Source organism: Ursus arctos, unplaced genomic scaffold, assembly GCF_023065955.2.
Source record: "Ursus arctos isolate Adak ecotype North America unplaced genomic scaffold, UrsArc2.0 scaffold_3, whole genome shotgun sequence".
Lineage (NCBI taxonomy): Eukaryota > Metazoa > Chordata > Mammalia > Carnivora > Ursidae > Ursus > Ursus arctos.
Genome location: NW_026622985.1, coordinates 50,474,493 through 50,500,336, shown reverse-complemented (window position 1 = coordinate 50,500,336; position 25,844 = coordinate 50,474,493). Strand labels below are relative to the sequence as shown.

At 43.0% G+C, this 25,844-nt stretch overlaps 1 protein-coding gene across 1 annotated transcript in view; it reads right to left on the bottom strand.

The window, feature by feature from the left end:
* Nucleotides 1-25,844, bottom strand: part of DNAH11 (dynein axonemal heavy chain 11) — a 308,187-nt gene that overhangs the window by 249,986 nt on the left and 32,357 nt on the right. The window contains 12 exon segments of the mRNA XM_057304208.1: nt 2,792-2,878; nt 3,206-3,322; nt 7,134-7,356; nt 7,591-7,760; nt 7,840-8,094; nt 8,309-8,641; nt 14,169-14,561; nt 14,712-14,816; nt 17,158-17,353; nt 17,918-18,042; nt 18,356-18,493; nt 23,835-23,951. Coding sequence (XP_057160191.1) covers nt 2,792-2,878; nt 3,206-3,322; nt 7,134-7,356; nt 7,591-7,760; nt 7,840-8,094; nt 8,309-8,641; nt 14,169-14,561; nt 14,712-14,816; nt 17,158-17,353; nt 17,918-18,042; nt 18,356-18,493; nt 23,835-23,951 — 2,259 coding nt within the window.

Below are 25,844 nucleotides of genomic sequence, written 5' to 3'. Positions count from 1 at the left end.
GGTCCGTGTTGGGCCGAGGGTAAGCCGACTCATTTTTTTCTTTCTTGATACGCCAACTCTGAATTTTAGTTTTTACGAACACAGGAGCGTCTCCACATGGTAGGAGCTCGAGGAGGGCGGAGCGAGGCGTGCAGAAGCAGCTGGGCTTCTCCCCACTTCTTCCGGGGGCTGTTCTCTAACTCCCCACTCTGCGCGCACGCCGCTCCTTCAGTTATCAAGCTGACACGCTACACTAGGTTACCGGCTTTGGGGGGGGGGGGGCTCGACTTCGTTTTCCCGCTTTATATTTTCTCCCATCCTCCTCTCAATACCTATTATATTACCTTAGTTCTTCTGATTTTAATTTAAATACTCATACTTAATCCTCTTGCGCTTCGTCAGTCTCCAGCTCTCCTGATTTCCTACTATGTCAAGAAGAGTATCAGCACTGTCATCGTCTTTCATTGTACAGGTTAGCGGTTTCACTTTTATAAGTTATACCTTTGTAAATGAGAACTGCAATTCTATGACTTAGTTTTACCCAGTTTTTATTATGAAAAATCCCACACACATCAAAGGGAGCGCCGCCACCCAGCTTAGGGCTATGTTATCAGTAACTTTTAATGCACTCCTCAATTCTATCCCCCTCCTTCCCACTACAGATTTAACCACCTAATTTTTATTTAATATTCCCCTGATCTTTTTTTTTTTTACTACATATGTATGCACTGCTAAATGCTAAAATGTTAAAATTTATTTCTGAAGTTTATGTGAATAATTTAATACTCTATATTAAGACATCTCAATTCATATTTATTTTTGAGGTTTATTTACATATATATGCTTGAGGCTGTGCAAAATTCATTGATTCCCTCTACTGTGTAAAAGCACTACGCTGCGTGAATACATTTAACTTATTACCTTGTGTGAATACTGCAGTTAACTGTTTTCTGCTTCTGGTGGTCCTGTAGCCTCCCTGGGTAACCAGTACTCACGCTCCCAAGCATCTCCATGCCCCTGGTTTCAATGCTGCATTTGCCCCCACGCAGCGTGGGCTTCGATGCTTGCCTCTGCTTCCCACCCTAGATACAGCTCCTCCGTGTTTTCCCTGCCCTTTAGGAGCTTCCTCTCTTTTCCGGGGAGCTCAGCAACACATTTCAAGTTGCACATCAGTGAAAGTGTTTCGGCATCTGTTTTACTGAAGGATTTTTCAAATTGTCTAGAGTACCATGCTCCCCAAAGCCAACAGCCCTTCTGGTTGCCAATTCTCCTATTACTTACACTAAATCATTCCTAAATATGTACACCTCGTTATGTTAACTCAAAGTGTTTTCTGTGTCTTTGGCTATGAAGAAACAAAAGCACATAATCTAAGTTTACTGAGTCCGTTGTAAAGGAGTCACCCTACCACTCCCTTTCATCGTGGAGGGGGAAAGGTCTCTGCATTGTGGAGTGAGACGTCTTGAGTACTAAGGTCCACCACACCTGCCCGGAACAAGCGTGTACAAGCCTCTGCATGAAACCACTTAGGTATTAAATGTGCACGCGTGTGCACACACACACAACTTCAAAATAAGGGTGTCCCAGCCCTACTATATTCGAAAGATCCTCTGACACATTCTATAGGTACAAAGATAAATATCTCTGACTTTTAAATACTTAACTCTATGCTGTTATACTAGAGCACGAAAATGGTAGCATTCAATAAATAACTGTAGTAAATGTTTACATCCAGCACATTGCTTAGTCAAGTAAAAATGTCTCCCCTTCCACAATCTGTTCAGACCACCTGCAATTTAGATAAAAGCTTTACAAACCCCACAACTCTATTAGCATATTCTAACCCACTATGAATACATTCACCGGTTTTCTACAGCCAAGGGCAAGAGAAGATCTGCAACGGAAGGGTGCTTTCCGAAAGGGTGTGAAGCAGTTAAAACTCAGTTCAACCCAGAATTTGGACAGAGAGGTACACGCTGTGCCGGCTCTAAGCTTTATGGCAGTCTAAGGAGGCCAGCCTATCTCTAGTGTGGAGTAAAAACAGGACGGCAGCCTCCATGAAGATCTCAGAAAGATTCACTGCCCCTTGGATCTAAACCTTGCTGTCATTGCTCATTTCGGCTGCTAGGTTAAGAATTCCTAAAGAAATGAAAGTGTTATTTTTCTAATAAACTTTTAAAACCTTTTTTTCAAGCCTCATGTGAACTAGTCACCATTTTGGGTTATTTGCCCATCATGTTCGTTTTTATAGTCAACTATAATAAAGCAGTTCATTAGAAACTAGGACCGTAGGACTCCCTAATATCTGTATCCCAAGTGAAGAGTCGATTATTTAAAGTCACTAGCAAAGTATCGCAGGGCCAACAATAGTGGGTAAAATTCCTGATTAAAAAAAAAATTTGGACAGCTCGAATTTCAATACTAATCTGTCACTGTGTAATCCCCAGTGTTACTCAATGACACATGATGGTTTCTTTATCTGAAGAGAAGCTGTATCATGGGGATATTATAAGAAACAGAAGAAATAACATAAAGCACTATGCTTAAAGTTCTTGACACACTTACATGAAGTGGCTAAAAATTAGCAGTTGTTACTTTCACTAGCACTATCACTTTGATAACGATGGTGGTTTTGGGAGACATGATTTTAAGACACTATTGCGGTGAAAGGCTCGTAACCTGGTTTGTAATAGTTAATTCTCAACTGCTATAACTAACTGCCAAACTAAGGCAAAATATCTCAGTATGTCAGTGTCTAATTTGACTTTATACAAGGGCTATCATAGCAAAAAACAACTGAGATCAGCATTACCTTATCAAGCACTGTGTACGGATTTTCTGCATTAAAACCGAGAGGAGCATAGAGTCTGAATCTCTCTCTGAACTCGGCCTGCTTCCGCTGAGGAGGGCAGAAAAAACTGGAGGTGAATCTCAAACAATGGCTTCAATTGCCCATGTAAAAAATCGTTCCCGAAAACATAAAGAAGGGGCGCCTGGGTGGCTCAGTCATTAAGTGTCTGCCTTCGGCTCAGGGCGGGATCCCAGAGTCCTGGGATCGAGCCCCACATCAGGCTCTTCCACCGGGAGCCTTCCTCTCCCACTCCCCCTGCCCATGTTCCCTCTCTCCCTGGCTGTCTCTCTCTCCATCAAATAAACTAAAAAAAGAAAAAAAGAAAAAAAAAGAAAAAGAAAATAGAACACCCATAAAACTTGATAGCTCGCTTACCTCGAATGAAAGACACTTCTTCCTTATGAGGGTGACTTCCACGTTTTGGAGAGGTGAGACTGCATGTCTGACAGTTACTGCAATCTTTTTGGTAGTTTCCCATCTTTCAGGTAATTCCTATGAAAACAAAGGTGCAGATGGGAAAAATACTTCAGGACCTGAATTAAATGAACTCCGCAGGATTCAATTATTCCAACCTCTATACATTAACCCGTGACATCTTCTCATTCTTCTAGAACAGGAGTTTTTCCCCAGAAAGATGCAAGTGGCTAAAGACTCGGAGCCAGGCTGACCCACCGGCACCACTGGATTCGTATTTTCCAAGCATAAGTCAGGGCTGTCCTCTGGTGTAAGATTTATCTCAGAATAAAGAAAATCTTTTCCAAATGGACGCCGGTTTCCAGACTGTTTTGCGGTTAAGGGAATATAATTCAAGGGCTCTGGAAAGGACTTCTCTGCTAACAAGTGGAAACGGGAGCTAAGTTTAGCAATTTAGCAAGTGAAGAAAGATGCTTTGAATCTGGTGGGGCACAGAGGAAAACGTGAGTCAGTCTCAGCCTGCCTTTCCCCCAGCTTCCGAAGCTCGGTGCGCGCTCTGTCTGGACGGCGAGTTCGAGCAGTTAGGTCAGGTTCACTGTAACTAAGCAGGATTTCTGACGTAAAGAGAGGCCAAGGGAAGGGAAGGTTAATTTCTACTTGATGTAGGACAAAAGCAGCAATAGTTCAGGTAGCAGCTCAACTCTGCACGGCCTGACTACAATGCAAATAGGACAACAGCAAATTATTTTCTTTGAAGAGCCGTTGTGCGTAAATGCTGCTGAAAAGCGTTCCTTGTGCCCAGGCTAACAAAGCATTGTTTCTCTGGGTGATCTCCTAGGACACTGAAATTGTTCTGTCACACAAAACCACCCATAGTGAGGGGACCCTACTTGTGTAGTTCAAGTGCAAAAACAAAGGTTCTACAGACTATTTTGTAAGCCTCAGTAAGTATTGGATGAAAGACTGAGTAGCTGCCAATTATGAAGAGTGCGCCGTGCTAAGTGTCAACTGTGTCCATGGGGGAAGGGGCCCTGGAAAGATAAAATACGTTCTTCCACCTAAATTGTTTTGCAATCTGTCGGAGTCCATGAGAGGCGCGCAAGAACTATTCTACGGGACAGAATGCTTGGAAGGCAATATTCCTGACAGGAGTTACCGACACAGACCAGAGACCAAGAGACCCGGCCTCTAAACGTCCTCGTCCTTCATCTCCTTCTTCCACCCTTCTCATCAAAACTGCGCCCCCTCATCCATGCAGTCTCACTTCGCATTTCCAGTTGATCCCACGGAACCCGACCATCCCCGGGAGTCCCTTCAGGAATAATGGCTGCAAAGGTCACATCGCTGGGCTCAGGCCCCTTAACCTTTATTGACTACAGTCAACCTACTACCTGCTCCTTATTTGGGACTCCAAATAAGCTTCCACTTGATACAAACAGATTTTCCTTGAAAAGCAGAAGAGCAGATGATCTCCAAAGTCTAAATGATAAGATTCCCCCAAAGAGCTAGCATTGAATCTGTGGCTCAAAGTAAGGACCGGGTTCCAACAGGCAGAAATTAGGGCGAGATCCCTTGAGATCCTGCAAGGGAAGACGACCAGTGCAGGCTGGGGGTAGAAGAGCACTCGTAGGGCAACGAGACAGTGTTCAGAAGCTAAAGGCTAGAGTGAAGGCTTCTGAACAAGGGAGGGACTTGATAAAAATCTATACATTAAAGTTTAATCCTGCTTCCGACCGTACTGCAGAGAGGAAGTGAGGACACAGCCACACGGAGGGGCTTCTTCGCACAGAACCAAGCACAGGCAAGTATTTGGAAAATCTTGTAACTGCTAACTGCTAATGATTATGAAGAAGAAACAGTAACTATCAGAAACTGCTTTAATTAAAATAAAATTGGGGCACTGTTATCCTCCACGAGAAATTTGTAGTGCCTCTGAGTCTTATTTTTTCTCTTGACCAGCCTCAATTACTGATGGAGGCAGACACACAGCTAGAAGTGTGGCCTACTTTCAAAATATTAAAAAGCCTAACACTTTCAATAATTCATTAACCATAAGTAAGGAGCCAAACCCTTAGAGTACAAATTCTAGAAGCCGTAGCTAAAATCCCCAATATCCAAGACCTGTGTTATGACCGGTTTCTCTTATTTTAAGATCCAAGATCTGGCTCCAGGAATATCCAAAGCCTTCTAAAAACAAATATTTACATTGTGCCCCATACTATTTCATCTCTCACTCTTGTTATGTAGCTATATATCCACATTTGTCTCCATGTCTACGTGGATTTCAGTTTTAAGGACAGTTTTAAAGTTAAAGAGAATTTAGTAATTCATCTGTATTAATTCTTCATAGTCTCTGTAGTCAAAAGAGAGCACCCGTAAATACACTGTTGCATTTAATCCTCACAAAACAAAACCAGAGATATAAAAGGCAGCAGCTGCTGTGAAAAGTTTGGCATTTTCTCAGAAAATTAAACTTAGAATCATTCCGAGACCCAGCCGTTTCACTCCTGTGTTACAAAAGAAATTGAAAACTGGTACAAAAGCAAGCAAGGAAGCGACAGCTACTGAAATACGTGCGCACCCATGCCCCTCGCAGCATTATTCACAATCGCCAAAAGATGGCAACAACCCAAACGTCCAAATGTCCACCATGGTAGATGGAATCACAATGAACCGGTGTTCAGACACAAGATGAAGGCGGCATTCACATACCACGTGTCGATGAACCTCAAGCAGACCGTGCCAAGTGAGAGAGCCACACGCAAGATACCTCAGGTTGGACCATTCCACTTACACGCGGTATCTAGAACAAGTAAACCCACAGACACCGGCAAGGAACAGTGGCCGGGCAGCAGGGAGGAGGAACCGGAAGGACAGCTCGTGGGTGTGGAGGTTCTCTTCTGAGCGATGCAAATGTTTTGAGATAGAGGTGGTGATTACATAACACTACGTCCGTGCTAAATGCCATGCGCTTTGAAAGGATTACTCTTATGGTTTGTGAACTGTGAATTTCACCTCAACAAAGAAGTGGGAAACTGGAGACCATACCAATTTCAGAAGTGAGAGTCTGGAGAGAGATCTTACATAAGAGGAAGCACGCCCTGAGGCAAGCAGATGGGATGGCCTCGTAGGGTACCTGAGTTCCAGGCACTGATCACTGAACTAGAATTAATACAAGTTTTTTTAAGTGAATGTGTCCACTACTCACACTTGTGAAGTTAAATGTAAGCCCATCCTGGAAGCTGGTGGATAATGGAAATACATCATCTATACATCTCCAACATGGGCATGGGAAGAGAAGCTCGGCTGTGAGATTTTGATTCGTGGTTTCAGTTCTAACTAAAAAGACTTTGCTGGTCACTGGGCACAGAACAGCCACCAACTCTTTCTAGAGCATAGAAACAGGAGGACAACACAGAACTCCTATTTAGAAAACAGTGATTTCTCCATCAATTGGGCTTTCTTTATTCTTTATGAAAATGTCCACGATATGTCTCCGAAGACTAGGACCACTTCTCAACTGAGAGACAGCTTTCGATGAAAGAGAACAGGGGTGTGTTTCATGTCTGGAAGGAATGGTCAAGGGCAACTCCAAGGAGCAGCTCAGAGGCTGTTCGCTAAATACCTCCTAACAAGAAGGCCTCAGGCACAGAGGTTGAGATGGAATATCTTGGCATGAAACACACCTAGATTCCTCTGGGCTGGACTGATGACTTGTGTGACCTTGAAGAATGTATTACCCCTCTTTAAGTTTCAGATTCCTAACCTACAGAATGCCAACAGTCATCCCCAGTACAGGTTGTTAGAGGATGTCCTCAGAGAGGGCGTGTGAGGGCTGATGGAGGTGCCCAGCTGATGTTAATTACGGGTATTTTACCATGACACTGACCTCTAGCTGAACATAGACTTGCTCAGGCATCTTCTGGCCATAGTTTTCCAAGAGTGTGATGGTTTGTTTTAATGGTTCGAAGAGTTCGTCCGTAGTTCTCTGTCGGCTTCTTACTGCCAGAAGATGCCCCATGATATCAGCTAAACCATCGTGATCACCCTCACTTATCTCTCTCTGGAGTCCAGCATCTGTCTCCTGTATAAATTCTTGTAGCTCGTTCAGACTATCAAATACATAGATAGATACACACACAAACCCAAATTAAGTTCATTAAAACCTTCAGGAGTAGAAGACTTCTGATAGGTAAACAATGAAAATAAGATCCTATTTAAACATCACTATTTATCTCTGCTAAGAAACTGGCACTTTTAATGTTCTTAAAAGTTATGTCTCAACTTTAGAAAGCAGTCAGGTGTTAAAAGTTGTAACTCCAAATAGCGAAAGCAGAGCAGGCTACCTGTCTATGACGAATCTCAAAAGATGCTCCTGAAACATCCAGCTCCATTTCTTGATAATGTTGAGCAAGCTCACTTTGAAAGGCTTCATGTCCACCTTGAACCAACTATCAAATACTCTGAAGTCATCAAACTTGCTCATCTGAACATACAAAGCTTCATAAATGTCAATCTATAATTAGAAAAAAAATGTCTTTTAACAGTTCAATCAAACATGAGTAACTGCATCAAACACCAAGGGTTTTCCTTGCCTGCTCTTTGAATTGTTCGAGAGTCGGCGGTTGTTCGGGGACTTCCTCATCCGCGTGAGCATCCGTCTCCTCAGATGGCCCAGCCTGGCCGTACAGGAGAAAATGCTTCAGGAACTCGGCTCGGTCATCTACCCAGAGGTAAGTGTATGTGTCCAGGGTATTTCTGAAGTCCAAGACTTTGCTGATGACATCTGCCACTCTCTTCATTATCTCCTGCCTGACCTCTACCAGGCCCAACATATTCTCCATGTCGCTCTAAATGAAAGGAAAAGCAAGCATTCAAACCAACCTTGCCCTGTTAATCACATGTGACATAACATTACCCAAGGCCATTCTTCAAAGGGATAGTTGGTAAAATCAGAAACCGTGTTGTTTTTCCCCAACATCTGCTTTCTGAGTGCTCCCCCACATCTCCATTTATTTTTCAATCATGAATATCAAAGGTCATACCCATTTTCAAAGAAAATACCTGATAATTTGCTACTTCCAGATGTGCGGCCACTCGCTCCATCTGGGCAGACATCCTACAACTGCTGCAAAGCGTTTCTTCCACCAGATCGTAGAAACCATCCCCAGCATCTCTTTCTAAAGAAGGTTTGAAAAGAATCTCAGGGGGCATTAAGATCATCTGTGCTTGAAAAAATGGCACAGGTTTCGGGTGCTTCTCCGTATTCATCAGAAAGAAGTCCAGGTCATGCATGATAGCTTGAAAAAAGCCTTCTACCACAATGTCATCAATGAATTCCACATAAATCTTCCAGGTATCCAGAGAAGGGTCAGCTTTGAATAGCTTCCTGTTTTCCTAGAAACATAAATATTAATAGAGGGGTACGAACAATAGTGGGTACAAAAATGAAAGCTTTACACTGAAATGCTTTGTTAAAGAAGGGACTGCATCATTGGGCATGAGACAGGAACATTTAAATGGCAGGTCAGAGAGCCTTAAGCTGAACAATAAAAATCTAAGCAGGATTTTGTAACACTTAGATCATTTATAACTGACATTCAAAAGTCATCCTTTAAAGGAAAAATCATTATGAAAATTGTTGTCCTCAAATACACATAAGAGGTGCAGGAGTTTTTAATGCATTCTCTCTGTCCTGGACACAGGCTCCAGCTCTCGCTCTGCCCTGAATTCTCTGTGGCCCTGGGCTTTGTCTTCCAGGGCCTTATGTGTAAATGAAGTTTCCCAAACTGGTCTTTCAGAGAACACTGTCCTGGAATAGCCAAGATCCCTAAGTCAGCAAAGTGCTATGGACTCTAGGTCTTTCTTGGAGACTCACCGTGCTACTATTAAAAGTCGACTTAACTTGGTTGAACCAAAACAAGCAACCAAACAACAAATACTTTGTGCAAACCACTTATAAGCAGCCTATGGAATAGCAACTCAGCTCGAGGAAAACCAGCCTGGTGAGGTCAAAGATCCCTTTGTGCTTCAACAGTATTAAGTTCTACCTTGACATCTCCCAAGAGTACGGGTAATGAACACATCAGTAGGGCATGCCAAGGTCAGACATGAACACGGTTTAGGACTGCTAGAGGTTGCGCATACGGTGTGGCAGGACTAGGGACACAGATTTGAAAAGGTGAGGTGGGAGGCAAGGGTTGTCTCCAGAGATACCTTTCTGAGTGGTAATGGCTGTACAGTCCATACAGTCCAGAGGGCAGATGCCCAAGGCAGAAACTATATCACAGAGAAAAGGAGACACTGGAATGAAAGCTGATAAGGCAGACGATACTCTGCTCTTTCTTTGATTATTTACCACTGTGGGTATAGGATCCACAATTCAAAGGTATGTGTTACATGCAAGAACCACAACTACAGAGGTGATAAAATCAGGCCAACATTGTAAAGTTCTTCGAGGGATTTCTTGCCCTCAACAAATTTAAGGACCTTTCCTTTCAAGGGTGCTGTCTTGCCCATCCAGGGGGAACCATTCACATCTGTATATATCTGTGGTATATGTGGCCCACACCCCTGGAGCTGTGTGTTGTGCAGTAGATATCCTGGGCAGCTGTACAGAGCAGTCCTGGCTCCTTTGTAGGCACTAGAAAGGAGAAGTATAGATCTTAGAGCTAGGAAAAAAATTCCTTAAAGGCCATCTTGTTCAGTTTATTCATTTCAAAGATATAAAAACAAAGACCTACAACACACCAAGCGTCACACAGTAGGAAGTTAGCACCCAAGCTAGGACTACAAGCAGGAACTTCTGACTCCCCAGGGTAGGGCTCTTGCAAACCTATCACAGTACAGTACCTGTGACTGCCTCATTGTTTATACTTTTTCATCCCAGGATATCCAGTTTATATACTGCAGTGCCATTTATTTTTGTTTGTTTGTTTTTAATGATTTTTTATTATATTATGTTAGTCACCATACAGTACATCCCCGGTTTCCGATGTAAGGCTCGATGATTCATTAGTTGTGTATAACACCCAGTGCACCATGCAATACGTGCCCTCCTTACTACCCATCACCGGTCTATCCCATTCCCCCACCCCCCTCCCCTCTGAAGTTGCAGTGCCATTTATAATAATTGTTTTATTTCCAACAATTTAATATAAAGAGAAAAAGGGAAGAAGAGCTTTGGGTCGCTCAGTGATGGCTCAGGTCCCTTCCAGACCCAATCTTCCATGGTTCCACCCTTCTCTATCTTAGACTCTGCCTGCAAACTATTCCTGGGACCCCCCAGCCGGGCAGGGTGCAGCATGATGAAAAAGCAGAAATGACCTACTCTCTGCAATATTTCCATAGCTTTCCCTCAATGACACTCCTCAGAGGTAGTCTGAGAATCAGGTTCAAAATCACGAGCTGATGCCAATGGGGAAAAAACAATCCCTGAGAAGATACAACTTCTAGAAACAATCATTTCATCCCTGTTTTGAAGTTGACTTCTCTCAAGTTGCAACCTCTCCTCTGTTCACCTACTGAGAACAGGGACTCCAGAGCTGCTTAGTTTTTGACTTGAGGAAACAAGAATAGGTCCATTTATTAGTAGAAAAACTTCGACCTTATTCTCTGAGGGGACCAATTTCTTACACTAATCCTCAATGTCTCCTTCTACGAAGCTCCACATCCCGCCTGTGAGGAGACAGTGTGTTCTACTCAAAATATATCCAGAATCCAACCACTCCTTGTCACCTCCATCCTCACGGCCCCGTCCGGGCACCACGCGGCTGCCACGGAGCTTACTGCCACGGGAACCCACCAGGCCCTCCGCCTCCCCTGTGCGCACCTTCCCACACGACAGGCAGCCTCTCTTCCCAAAGTTAGATCGGGCGCACTCTCCTCTCCTCCAAGCCCTGCAGTGAGCTCCGCACGCAGCCCAGAGTAAAAGCCGAAGTCCGGACGAAGGCCCTGAGGCCCCTTCCAGCCGCTCCTCACAGCCCGCGGGCGTCTGACTTGAGCTCGTTGTGCTCTGCACCCCGCTGCTCCCTCAGCGGCTTTGCACCCAGCACTGGGCACCCTCCTCCCTGGGGCTGCTTTCCTCTGCCTGGAATATTCCTTTCCTTTCCCACCGCCCGCCGCGCTGACTCTAACTTGACTCTCATCTTACCTCCTCCCTTTAGGCCTGTGCTGATCGAGCTGCTTGAAACCCCACCCCGGCCCAGCCCGACACGCCTGCGCCCTGCTCTAACTTCACCTTTGTTCTACACGCTCAACCACTTCTACCATCTCCGCCTTCCATCCGCTCTCTCTGGGACGGGAGCTCCACGGAAGCAAGGCTCTTTATTCTGTTCACTCAAGTATCTCAAGAATCTAAACGGGTACTGGGCCCATAGGAGACTCCCCTTAAATATTTCCTAAAGACGTGAATGATGATGGAAGACTAAACCACATGATTGGTTACTCAGCAGGAAAACCACAGTCCGTTGTTCATTCTCCCACTGAGTTAGCCTAGAGACAAGTGTCTTCACTTTACGCATGAGGAAATTCAGGCCTGGTTTCTGGAAGACACAAAACTAAAAACCCTAGTTTCCGACCTCCACTGGGGCAAACCCCAGGCCATAGTACTTTGTGATGGCGGGTGTGTGTGTGCGTGTGTGTCTGTGTGTGTGTGTGTGGTGAGGGTTGTTGGTGCCCTGCCCAAAGGAGGGTGTCATGGTCTGAGGACTGCATCGGTCTACAGAGATGATTCCATATAACGAATATGCTCAGGAAATACAGAATATGCTCTTTTGTTCCCATCCTTTTATCCTTAAGAAGAATGAAAAAGGAACTTCCCCCCATCTCCCTCACTGGAGCTGCACCCCTGTGAGCTCCACATTCCTGTCTTCTGCCTCCTTCCTCCTGCTACTACAGATAAATTCTCCAAGTTCCTATCTACAGCCAACGTCCACATGTATTTATGAAACCCCTTTCCTTCCAGGACTTTCCTCCAACAATTATTTCCCCTCCACTGGATCATTCCAATCAACATACCATCACTCAGAAACACCAACCAACATTAAAAATATCCTCCCCATCCCTGACACGTCCCAGACAATGTGGAGTTTTCAGTTCCCGCCACCTCAGAGCTCTTCAGGAGCTGAGTGGCTTTCTGGTGCCATTTCTCCCCTTCTTGTCAGCCATTCCAATCTGGCTTCCATTGTATCAAGTTAGCTCTGTCACAGTTACCAACCGCTTCTGTGGGGTTAACATCTGGCTGCCAATCTCGGCCCTCACTTTCAGGTCCTGAATCAGGATGGGACCAAGTCAAATGCTTGCCCCTGCTTGGAATGTCTTCTTGACTTGCTTTCCAGGACAGCAGCTCTCTGGATTTTCCTTCTGCTTCACTGGCCTCCTCATCAGCATCCTATGCTGGACCCTCCCCTTCTCCCTGGCCTCGGAGAGGATTCAAGGTTAGGTCTTGGACCTCTCCTCTAGCTACGATTAAACCCTACACGAACTCATCGAAGTCCATGGCTTCACATGACATACATACTCCTGACTCTCGGTTCTGTGTCACCGGCCTGGACTTCTACCCCAAACTCCAGCCTCGACTGCAGTGCCAGCGTACTCAAAATATCCCCTTGGGCATGCATCTCTAACCAACATGGCCCACACCAAAGCCTCTCTTTTCCATTCAAAATCTGCCCTATCACAGTTCTCCCCTTATCAGTAAAGGCAAACTCCAATTTTCCTGTTGCTCAGACCAAAAAATTTGAGCTCATCCTTGACTTGTCTCCTGACTCATCACAGCAAATCCTGTTGGCTCTGCCTTCAAAATATAACCATCATGACGGCTTCTATCCCTACCATTCTGACCCAGGCCATTATCACCTGAATTATTAAAATAATCTCCCAAAGGTCTCTCTACCTCCTACCACCTCCTTGCTCCCCTCTGCTTCACATTCAACAGGTCTAGCCTTTGAGCAGACAGAGTCTGGCTGCTATTTCACCTCACGGCAAAAACCCAAGTTCTCAGGATGGCCTGTCAATCCCACGTACGTGTCCTCAGTCCCTTCCAAGCTTTATCAACTACTACTACTCCCCTCGCAAATTCTGCTCTGGCACGCTGGCTCTCTAACTGAGCCTTGGACAGAGCAACCGTGTTCTTTCCTTGAACTTCTGTACTTTTTGCTACCTTGAACATCCTTCTCCTGATAGCCACAGGCCTCATTCTTTCAGTTCTCTGCAGAACTGCTACCTTAGTATGGAAGCGTTTCAAACCACCTCATATAAAACACACCCCAAACCAATGAGTCCCTATCCTACTTGCTCTAGTTTTCACCGTTTCTCCTATGATCAGTTGACCTATTCTGTATAGGGTATTTACTCTACCTTTTTCAACTAGAATGTAAGGTCCAAGAGACAAGGGACTTTTTGTTTGGTTGTGTCTGTTTTTCCTTTCCTGCCTTGTTTCATTTGTTTTATTTTGACTTCTCTGCAATGGACAACTCTAGAATAGTGCCTGTTACTGTTTTTAGAAACCCAAATATTAGTTAGAAGAAGAATACTGTCCGTCCTCAGAGGTTGAGAGGCTTGCAGGAGGAGACACTGGCAAGCTGGCCCGTACCCAGAGGCATTCCACAAACCGTGCTAGCTATAAACAGCATCCAAAAGAGCACGGAGCTAGGACCAAGACAGGATCCCACCTCTAGGCTTTCTCTTTCATCCATATATCTCACATTCCAATCTCTTCCCTCAGGAATGAAAACAAGCAAGGGCTGCAGAAATTGTAGGCGAGCCACGCCAATTCCTCCAGTTTAAATGCTGAACAAAACCATACATAAAGCTCCCTCAGGCCCAGTCAAAGAATCCTACGTTATTAGGGTGAGGATGTCTGCTCTTTTCTCAACTAATTGAAAAGATCTTCCTGCAACTTCCAAACCTTAAAAGCCATTACCTCCACCAAGTTATGTATCCTGCGGCCATCTTCTTGAATTAGCTTGTATTTTTTAGTAAACAGATCGCCCTTGTCCTCCAAAGTCAAGACGGCCTCTCTTCTGGGCTCCCTCCTGGGAAGGAGCGTACACTCCGCCCAAGACTTCATGGTTTGCTGGATCACCGTCACGTTGCTCTGCGTGCGCTCCACTCTGCGTGCCAGCTCAGACGCGGCTGTCCGCACCCTCTCGATGTACCCCCAGCAGTCATCCTGCCACGTCAGCGACGTCGCAGCTGCCTGCAGGTGCTCCTCCAAGGCCCTCAGCTCGTCTTCCACCAGAGGGTACTCCACCTCCAGGAGCGTCTGCTTCAACTTATTATATCCTTGCACAAGCAGCTCAAGATTTCCGATGTACTGAGCAAAAGGAAGTCCCAAAACAAAAAGTGCCAAATGTGGTAAAGCCGCCTCTCTCAGAGCCACTGAAGTATTACAGGTCTACACGGTCATAACGACCAATCCAAGCCCTTCTGTTCAAAAAACGCCCTAATATCTACAAACACTCACCTTTGAAATAGTGTTTCTCTTTCTGAAGATGGCTAACGCTGAATCCGGTATGTCGGATTTCTTCAGCATCAAAAGGTATTTCACCTCTCTCAAAACAGCCATGAGCTATTAAAACAAAATCAAGGATTATTATGTATTTTAAGAAGGACATTCTCTTTTAACATGTGTTAAATCCAAACACTTAAAATTTCATCCAATGATTACAATATTTTCAAATTGTCAAGGTGAAGAAGCTGTTGTTTCATATGGTTTTTAAAAGCAATTATCGTACGTTCTTACGATACAGAAGTATAAATAATAATGTTATTTATGCCTGTGGTCCGCCGCCAGAGAAAGAATTCAGGCGAAAGACAGCAACATGTACACACTGAGCTGTGAGACAGAAGGTTGTACATGGACCTCCATCTTTTTCCAGGACTGTCTTTCTGTCCCAATGTTTGTTTTGAAAACATAAATTTGTTTCAATACAACTGATAGACTAGCATTGTGGGCGTACCATAAATTTTGTCTGTGCTGATCTGAAATTTCATGAGCAAGAAACACTAGGTAAGTGCTAAAAACTGCAGCCAACTCAACTGAAAGGCTTAGAAATGTGCAAAATGCTCATATGCCCGTAGCCACCAAGCACCTCAGGTCACTCAAGTACCGCGAGCCACGCCCACTCACGTGCAGGGGTACAACTTCCTGCCTCCTAGCAGATAGCGCTCCTTCCATCACTTCACAGTAACGCACAAATCATCACCTGTCCAACACCCACTTTCATGAGCTAACTTTCAGTCTTTGTCAAGGCGAAGTGTCATATTTACTGTAGTATTTATGTATTATTTAGCCATTTAAAAATGTATAAAACGCTGTTTTTCCTAGGTTCCCATTTTGCACTGCTGACAGCTTTTAAGCACAAGAGCCCTAACCCCCATTTTCCCCCTAAGCGCTGTACTTTTTATCGTGCGATCTTTCATAACATAGTGATTTTTAGGAATGTGTAGGTCATGTTGTAGCAGAAGTGACTAGACCTCTAAATCACAGATTGTGAGGAGAAGACTGCTAACGTGTTTAGAAGGTAAACCAGTTGACTTCCTTAGACTGTCATACCACAGATAAATTAGTACCATACTTTTTGTGTTTTTAGAATCCCTTCAGGAAAAAATCACAGGAATTATCCCTGCAACATCTCAGGAATTCAGTTTAAGTTGATTTTACGGAATCAGAGGTAGAAGGCATCATAAGTTCTCTCAATCATATATTTATATGTGTGTGTGCTAAGTTTTGTAAACATAATTAAATGATGATATTCTTTGTACTCTCTTAGGATAACAGATGAGAATTTGGGTGCAGATTATGACAAACAGATCCAGGGAGGCTAACTTTCTCACTTCCTATCTAGACACACATTCGAACTAACATGAAAGACACAGGGCAATCGCTAAAAAACAGCATATAATCTTCACTATGTAAAAAATTAACCAAATGTTTACTAATAGTTTTTGTAATGGCAACTTACAAATAGATATTTTCATATGTTTGCCCTTTCCTGTAAAGCATATTCTTTTATGTAAATAGAAAAGAAAGTTAATTTTGTGCCTCCTTACCAAAACTCTCAGAGTTGGAGACAGGTTAAAATATATATATGTACCTACATATATATCATTTATCAGATACACACACATAGAGATTATATATAAATATATACATACAGACACATATATAATTGCTATTAAAGTTCCTATACTTTCATTATTACATAACATGTAATGAAATTTTGAGAAAATATAAACTTATACAGAGAATCTATGAAATTTCTCTGTTAGGTTGCTTATCATAGGATAAAGAAGATATATTCCATAAAGGTAATTTTCATCCTAGATATATTTAACTGTTCCTACTATTTGGGGCATTTACATGCTGTTTTACATTTTTCAGAAAACTGTTTTATAAAAATTACCAATTTAACCAACATACTACAATTTATTGTCCCTTTGAAGAATATTCTCATTCCATACATTTTTGTGGACTCCCCAAATCTCACATGATAAAATTTTAATTAACTAAAAACACTGGTATATGCTACAAATATAATTCAAGCCAGAAATCTCTTATAAAAGACTAATGATTACATTCAATTGAGCTAACGTTCATCAAGTATTACCAAGGGCCCAACACTATGCTAGAAACACAGAACACAAAGATAAAATGAAATGCACCCTCCTCTCAGCTCATTATCCAGTAAAGGTAGAAGTGGTAAATAATGAGGCAAAAAAAAAAAGTAATTAGAATAGCATTTGGGAAACAAATCTCTAAAACAAAGGGCTATTAGAAGTTGTTTTCAGCTACAATCCTCATAGGACTGACATTCTCCCAAAATTAAATATAAATGACTGGGAGTATCAGGAATATACTTTAATAAAAATGGCATCTATAAAACAACTTAAAAACACCAAACCCCTACCTTTGGGTCAAAGTTGACACTGAGAAGTCCATTTATGGCGCTGAATTTAATCAAAGGTTGATTCAAATTGAATTCACAGATTTCATCCACGTTACTTTTCCATTCATTATAGATATGATTTTCAAATTGGTCTAGCAGGGCAGTCATTTCAATATACTTCTGATAAACTAGGGCATCATCAGGACTTTCCAAGAATCTGTAGGAATAGGATTTTTCTACTTTCCTACATAATAGATTTCAGCTTAACTACTTTACAAGGAAATATATAATAGAAAGTATAATAAAACGCACAATAAAAAAGAGGAATAGAAATGAGGAAGGCCAAATAATGCTTCCAAATGGTCTTTGCCTTAAAAGATAGCATTATGAAATGAATGGCACTCCAGAGAGTTCCACTCAATGTCAATAGCAGAAAGTTACCAATTCCTACAAAGACGAGGAAAGTACAGCAATCTGCAAAAAAAAGAGTGCTAGTTACTAAGAAAGGAACTCAAAACTACCAACATACTATGGGTGCAAAGGAAAAGTGAGAAGAAAACATGTAAGGACCTACGACAGGGAAACACATGGAAGTTTGAAAAGTCCCAGTGAATGTATTCTAAAACCATGGGGATGAAGCCTTCTCAATGAACTCAGCCAAGGAAAAGTGTTAAATAGGGCAATGACTCCCCAAGTGCTAAAATGAACAGGTCACTGCCCTCTATAAAACTTGCCTGTCTCATTAGGATAATTTTGCCATGAAATAAGCCGAATAACTTACAAATACCGGAGAGATGCCAAGTTGGACCGAAATGTCTGAAGTCGTTCAAAGACCTCTTTAGCCCATTTGATGTTGCCTGCGGTAAATGGCATATTCCTGTGAAGAACTACATCCCCACGTTCAATCTGCAGGATCGTATTTTGGCAAAGAGGAAGGAAGGGGATGTTTAATCAGAGTGCATTCCGACCTTAAAGCACTTGTTCATTTCAGTGGTTTCACAGTTCACAAAGACATGACATGTAAATGTTAAGTAACCTGGTTAGTAGAGTTATGGTCCTAAAGCAGGCTCTTCATCTGCATAAGGAAACCAATTAAATCGAGGCATAAAAGGTTTACTGTCCCTATCTCATCTTAGGTATCATTAAATAAAGTTCTAGCTGATGGCCATTACCCACAAAAACGACGCTGGGGATGTGCTCGAGTTCACCCCCTACTTACGTGTTCCACGTGCTCGTTATACAACTGCTTACACATATCCAGCTCTGCGTTAAACATGTGCAGTAGTGTGCTGTAATGTGGGCTGAAAATTTCCATGACAACTGGTTTCTCTAGAAAATTCCCAAATATGGTCAACAGCTGTAAAAATCGAAGTTAAAAGGTTAAGATCTGTGGATTTTTAATACAGATACTCAGTTATTTCCCCCATTAAACCTCCTACGTGACTCGAGTTAAAGCAAAATCTAGAACCCTACAAGAATCCTGAAATAGCTCCAAATCCAAGACACGTTTCCAATAAAACAAATACTAAATGTAATCTCCCTTCCTCAGCAGAAAATGAGAGGAGTCAGAAATTAACTACTATCTGTCAGCAATCCCTGCTCACAGATAACACTAATTCTTCCTGCTGGGTGCCAGGAAATGTTTGAGAAGATGCTTTGCAGATATAAAATCAGAAGCAAAATGCCGTCTTTCTTTGTTCTCTTCTCCTACACATGTACTCTTTCCATGTAGAATATCCACGTCGAGGACCTCCAGGTCACACCGCTAATAATTACACCGAATCGATCAGTTACTGTGACTGTCCTGTCCTTGGCAGCCCACCTTCCACGCCACATACCCAGCCACCCCAGCACCGTGGCCTGGGGTAGCAGTGGTGACCTGTTGCAAGGACAACCACTTCACAGGCTGACAGTTCCTTTGACAGGAATGTCCTACCCTCAAACTGATGCCTTGAACTAATGACGTTCTCTCCTCCTCAGGAAGAGAACCAGGGCATGGCAGGCTGAACCTATGGTAGCAAAATTCTGAGTGAGCAAGAACTACCAGCAAGCAGAGGAAGCCAACGAGTAGGGAGACCAAAAAACAAACAAAACAAAACACATGGACTGAAAAAGGAACACATTATGCGAGCAGAAAAGTAAAGGTCCTGAAACTCTCCTCACTGAGTCGATGCCCCCCACCCAGAGGCAAACTCACCTTCCCCAGCAGCTTCCACAAACTCAGCCGCCTGCACAGCCTAACCTTGGAATCCCATTAGCCTCCCGCCTTACTTTCTGCCCCGTGGGGATCCTGTGTGCCAGCGTGAGGCAGCCTTCTTGGCAAGCACGATAATGTGATTAAAATGCTTATTTCTGTATAAGCAGTATTCATAGATAGCTGACAAGGGGCCAGGTACTATATTTTAACGGCCTTAAATTGCTGTTACAGGTTTCAGGTGAGAGAGGGAGGAACGTCTCCAGATTGACACGGCCAGCGGCAGAGTCGGCAGTTGACCCCGGGCAGTCCGGCACCGGGCTCTCTGCAGCAACGTGCCACTGGAAATTATTCGACTTGCTGTGTGTGGCCTTCATACAATGTTAGTTATTAGGCCTGGTATGTAGAGATTTCTTTACAAGAAGATACCTCTTCGTGCACCTGCACGGCTCCGTCGTCCTGAGCTTCTGGCTCAGGTCATGATTCTGGGTTCCTGGGATCAAGCCCCACATCCCGCTTCTCCCTCTCCCTCTGCCTGCCCCTCCCCCTGCCTGTGCTCTCTCAAGCACACTCTCTCTCTCAAATAAACAAAATCTTTAAAAAAAGAGAAAAAATTCTAACTCCTCAAAGTAAAATATCATCAAGATGGCAGAAAACCATACACCACGGTCTGGGCCTCGTTAGCTACATGGCCAAAAAGAAACTTTTGTTACTCCTCTTAGGGAAATAATAGGAGTTCCTCAAAATTTGTTTTCTTTAAACACCAGCTGTTGCCAAGCATGTGGAGAAAAAAGGAACCCTTGTGCACTGCTGGTGGGAATGCAAGCTGGTGCAGCCACTGTGGAAAACACTACGGAGGTTCGTCACGAGATTAAGGGGAGAACTACTGTACGATCCAGTAATTGCACTACTGGGTATTTACCCAAAGAATATGAAAACACTAATTTGAAAATACATGCACCCCCACGTTTACTGTAGTATTATTTACAATAGCCAAATATGGAAGGAGCCCATCAAGAGATGAATGGATAATGAAGTGGTGTATGTATACTCAATGGAATATTTCTCAGCCCTAAAAAAGAATACAGTCTTGCTGTTTGCTACATGGATGTCTCTAGAGCGTATAATGCTGAGAGAAACAAATCATGCAGAGAAAGAAAAGTATCATACAATTTCACTCGTATGTGGAATTTAAGAAACAAGCAAAGGAAAAAAAAGAAACAAAAAACAGTCTCTTAACTATAGAGAACTGAGGGTTACCAGAGGGGAGGTGGGTGGGGGGATGGGTGAAATAGGTGCCGGGGATCAGAGAGGTACACTTATGATGAGCACTGAGTAACGTGCAGAACTGTGGACTCACTGCACCATACACCTGAAACTAATGTGACACTGTATATGAATTATACGGGAATTTAAGTAAAAAACTTTTCTTTAAAAACAGCTTCATTGTTAACGTTCTCTAAATATTTACATCAACTAAATTCATTGAAAAAAAAACACAATAAAAAATGTACAAAGTAAAGTGTAAATCAAACCATATCTTAGAGATCAGTTCAGACACATTTGTCACCACCCCCCCCCCCCGGGGAATATCAATTATAACCAGTAGAGAAACTGCTAAATATTTTAAAACCTGCTTGGTTAGCTGCTCCCAAGGAAAATGCTTATTAACTTTCTTCTTTCAACCACTCTTTTGTTGACTTTGGGTTTCCTGTTAACAATCAAAAGCAAACAGTGACTCACAGATTTAACGGTGCAATCCACCGACACCAGGGAAATATATTTACTTCGCAATGTGTTCTTTTCAAACACTTAATGTCCTGACCACGACTGAAATACCAGAAGTTCCCCAGCTGCATCGCATCTCGCCTGCCTGATAGGCTGAGTGGGACTTGACTCCAAGTACAAAAGAGAAAAGACACAGAAAAAATCTTCTTTTGGGGAGGCTGTAAAGCCACAAAATAGTAGTAAGAAAAGCCTTAACCTTTTAGGTAGTACACATTGTCATAATTATCCAGCATCACACAGAAACACTACCCTCTGGGAAGAGAACAAGGGTCCTGTGGACCTATTCTGTGAAGAGTATGGACGTCTTCCTTCATATCAACCTCCAAAGATTAAAAATGGACTCCTACCACAGGCTTTGTTCCCTGACCGTCCCATTTGAGATTTGTACGGTCTACCTTTTCTTCGACTCCTCAGTTTCACTCCATAACATGGCTTTTCATAATGCCTTTGCCACTCCTCAAGTAATACCTATTTATATTTTTCCTGGGTTCGCCTCTTTCCAAGATATTTTAAATCTGTTGCTACCTGAACCACCTTACACTTCACAATTTTACGGCTTTCAATTTTACTGCCCGAAGACTTTTCTGGATACTCCATCCTAGACATCAGTCTCGCTTCATGTAGACACACTAAATTTTAGCGAAACATCCATTAGTGTTTTGCTTTGTTTTTTATCGAGTGCCAGCACTATAGGCTTTAAACTACAGTTTCATATTCCAGTAGAATAGTGTTTGGTCCCAGGGCCCTTCCTGGTCATGTCTTTGCCGAGAGCAGGCATGAATCATGGTCTCCAGAGAACCATCCGCAAATATTTGTTCCCTGGGACCCAATGGCACGTGGTCGGAGTTCATCATTCTGTACCTACGGTAGAAATCATTTTTTCCTCCACATGCCATCCTGTAATTTTTTTCTTCCACCACGACTTTTCCTGCAGTTTAAACCTCATCCGTGAGTCATTCCAGTGCTCTGACTACCAGCCCATCCCCCCAACCTCAAGCAGTTATTAGATGTCTGCTTTATAAGACACTGAAGAAGGGGATCTAAATAGAACACAAACTGTGAGATGACGTCCCACCCCTGCACAGCTACTAGGCAGGGGCCCACGCTGTATTTTTCCACAGACAAGATACAAATAGGTGCAAAGTTAAAGACAAAAAACATGACAAAAAGATAAAGTTGTTTAGAAAAAATAAGTGGCGTGTACTAGAACAGAATCCCTATCAACAGCTGTGCTATGGGAAGGAGAGAAACTTGAATTAGAAAAAGTAGGAGCCTCTGTAAAGGGGAGCAGTCTACATTCTTTCCTCCTGTTATTTATAAAAGCATGAAAGCAAAGTAGGTCCAGTAACAGTATGATACACTATGGAGCCATTACAAAATAGTGAATTCTGTTATAAAAGCAAGAAAATGTTTATGATTCAATTCTAAGTGAAAAAGGTCACCAAAGAGGGTCAAGCCTCTGATGTCACTCTCGTCAAAGGGATACATATACACATATGTAGCCAAAGAAAAAGTAGTTTCTGAGAGATGGGATCACAGGCAGCTTAATTTTATAATAATAAGCTATATATTTTGTTTTGGCCAATGGCATCTCAGTTTCACCTACCAGCTCTTACAAAACAAAAGAACTATTTGATCCTTATGAATTTTTTTGTAGGCTCCATGGCCAGTGTGGAGTCCAATGTGGGGCTTGAACTGACAACCCTGCGGTCAAGACCTGACCTGACATCAAGAATCGGACATGTCCCTGACTAAAACACCCAGGCCCTGATCCTTGCAAATTCTCTGTGTTAAAATGCTTGACTGGGGCCAGAAGACCCTTTCACCTCCACCACCACCTGAGCAATCAGGTGAATTTGAAGGTCAAATTCAAACAGCATCCCATATAAAGTCTGGGTCCCTTCTATTGTCTTGTACCGCCACTTTCAATGAATTGTGCCCATGATCCCCTAGGGGTGTTTCTTCGGAAACAGAAGCCTCTATTCTTCTTTTGGGATGTCATCTGATTTTACAACTTACTTGCTTTGACAAGCAAGTTTCACATGGTGTCCCTCTTCCCCACATCCTAAGTCGTCCATTTGGGAGGGCTAAGAAGATGTGTTTCTTTTATGCAGCTTGGCATACATAAATACCAAACTGCATTTCTTTAATTCTCTGTCCAACGTTTCTTCATGTCTTTACATCTCAAAGTGGACTCTTATATCATCGGTGGAATCATTTTTTGGGCAGCACCCTATTTATATACAAAATAATGGTGAGTCTGATTACCAACGGTCTTATGCCTGATGGAATGTATTAGACCAACTGCTCTTTGTTTCAGTCACAGTAATAAAGTGGGCAGGTGAACCCAACATATGTAAATAACGGCAGAGAGAAAATCTTGCATTAATAGGTATTTTTCACTTTTCACGGTGGCTTAATTTTGAATCAGGATTTCAGAGGCTATGCCAAACTCGCTCTCAAGGTAACAAGAGCTAAAACACTGAATTTGAGATAAGATCAATAGTCCGAAGTCCTAAAACTGACCTTGTCCCAAGTAAACATCATTCATTCATGCGTAATGTAAAATTTAATTCAGTGAGGTGAATATAAACAGAATGTGACTAGTTTATCATTTACCTGGGTCAAAAAAGGAACATATCCACTCCTTTCACCTCCCAGCCAAAATTATTCATTAGTAAAGTATTTTTTTAATGATAGCTTCTTCAGAACTAACCTTAAATGCAGCTTCTAAACCGTTGCAGTTAAAGAAACCTTCGCAAAGAATCGTTCCAAGCCTTCTGTCAAAATCCAAAGTTTTGGTCTTAAACACAACATAATCACTTTCAAATTCCTGTAAGATTCAAAGGGAAATAGTTTACTCGAAAGTGTCCAACAGTGAAAATAGCCATCGCAGAGGCAGACATGCCTCCCCCACTCGCCCTCCCTCGCCCCGTCTCTCCCACCGCGTGTTTGATAGCAGGATTCCAGGGAAGACCGAGAAAGAGCTGTATCTGACTAACTGTTCACAATGGCAGCCTTAGAGGAACACGGAGCCGTTAGCGCTGCCAGCCCACGTTTCCCCCGTCCTATTCACCAGCTCAGACCCCAGCGTCAGCGCTCCGACCCACCAGTCTGTCTGCCCTCTCCCAATCAAAAAGAACCCATTCTCATCACACCTTCAGTGTAAGTTTAAATAGGAAAGCTTTTAGTTTTGTTTTTCGTGGAGCAGAAAGCCTACCAAGCAACACTATTTCTTCAGGTGAGAAGTAAAATCACAGGTCGGTAGTGATACAGATGAAACACAATGCTCTTCCATTTTCCCAGTGCGTTACTATGCAGTTACCAACCCCCCGTTTCTCCCTAATACCAACCACCCGCTCTCATAGTCCGAAAGAACGAAGCCATGAGAGAGTCACTATCATCTGCGGGGCAGTGCAAGTCAGTGAACAAGTCCCAGAAATTCACACACACTCTGGGCTTTCCAGTCAAACAGCCCACAGAGCGCACACCACACATTTAACATGATGAGGTCCTCTGTCACCTCTGTAAATTAAGCCTCATCTACCAATAACAGCCGTAGTCATATCAGCTAATATTCAGTCTTCTGTTCTAAAAGCTTTGCATTATTAACTCAATTTGCACAACACATGATGTAGGTAATACTGTTTCCATTTTATAGGTGACAAAACAAACTCAGAGCAGTGAAATCATCGCCCACAGTCACACCATTGCTAATTGGCAGAACCAGAATTAAAGCCTGGCAACCACGATGTTTTCTATGTTTCTACGAAGGACCGCCCCCTTGTGTGTACTCTAACACACCCTGAGAACAAAATGTAATGGTGATGTTCTGGGACACTGTGTGTCATACACCACAATGTTATATTTAGCATCAAGGAAGTCTCCATGTCTGAATGAGAGACAATTTCTTCATTCAAGTATCACTGACTTTTTAAAAGTAAACACAGCCTCCCAACAAGTCGTAACAAGCCTAACTTATCCCTCCTCTTGGTATGGCAACAAGAAACTTACAACATAAGACGCTCCAATATTATTTAAACACTTAGTAGTTAACATCTCAGCGAGGGGAAAATGCAAATCTCTATCCCAACTATCTCTCCCTCCAACTGTTTTACTCGTTCACCCCAAATTCAGAATGGCCAATGACACCTCTCCCCATCAGGTCCCACAGATAATTCAAACCCATCTTGCACAAATCTCAATTCATCATCTACTCTATAAAGCAGCTCTTTTAAAATACCCAAACAGAAATTTCGGCCATCTCCTTTGCTCCCTTCTCTCCTGGTCAAGTGCCATCAATTTCTTCTCTTAACCACCTCTTGAGCACCCACTACGCTTCCTCTTTCCAAGTCCCCCTCTGGTCCAGGTCACCATCGCCACTTACCTGGATTTTCACTCACCACTTTCCGACTACTTTTTTTGTCTCTATTATTGTCTCTCCAAATAATTCCTCAAAGTGCCATTGAAATAAGCTTTCTAAAATAGAAATCTTATGTCACTCTAATTTTTAAAAAGATTTTATTTATTTGGGGGGGGAGGGAGAGAATGAGAGAGCACGAGCAGGGGAGAGAGGGAGAAGCAGGCTCCCCAATGAGCAGGGAGTCCAATGTGGGGCTCGATCCCACATCACCTGAGCCGAAGGCAGATGCTTAACCAGCTGAGCCACCCAGGCGTCCTGTCACTCTGATTTCTAATTCTCCAATTCATAATCCCTATTTTTTAA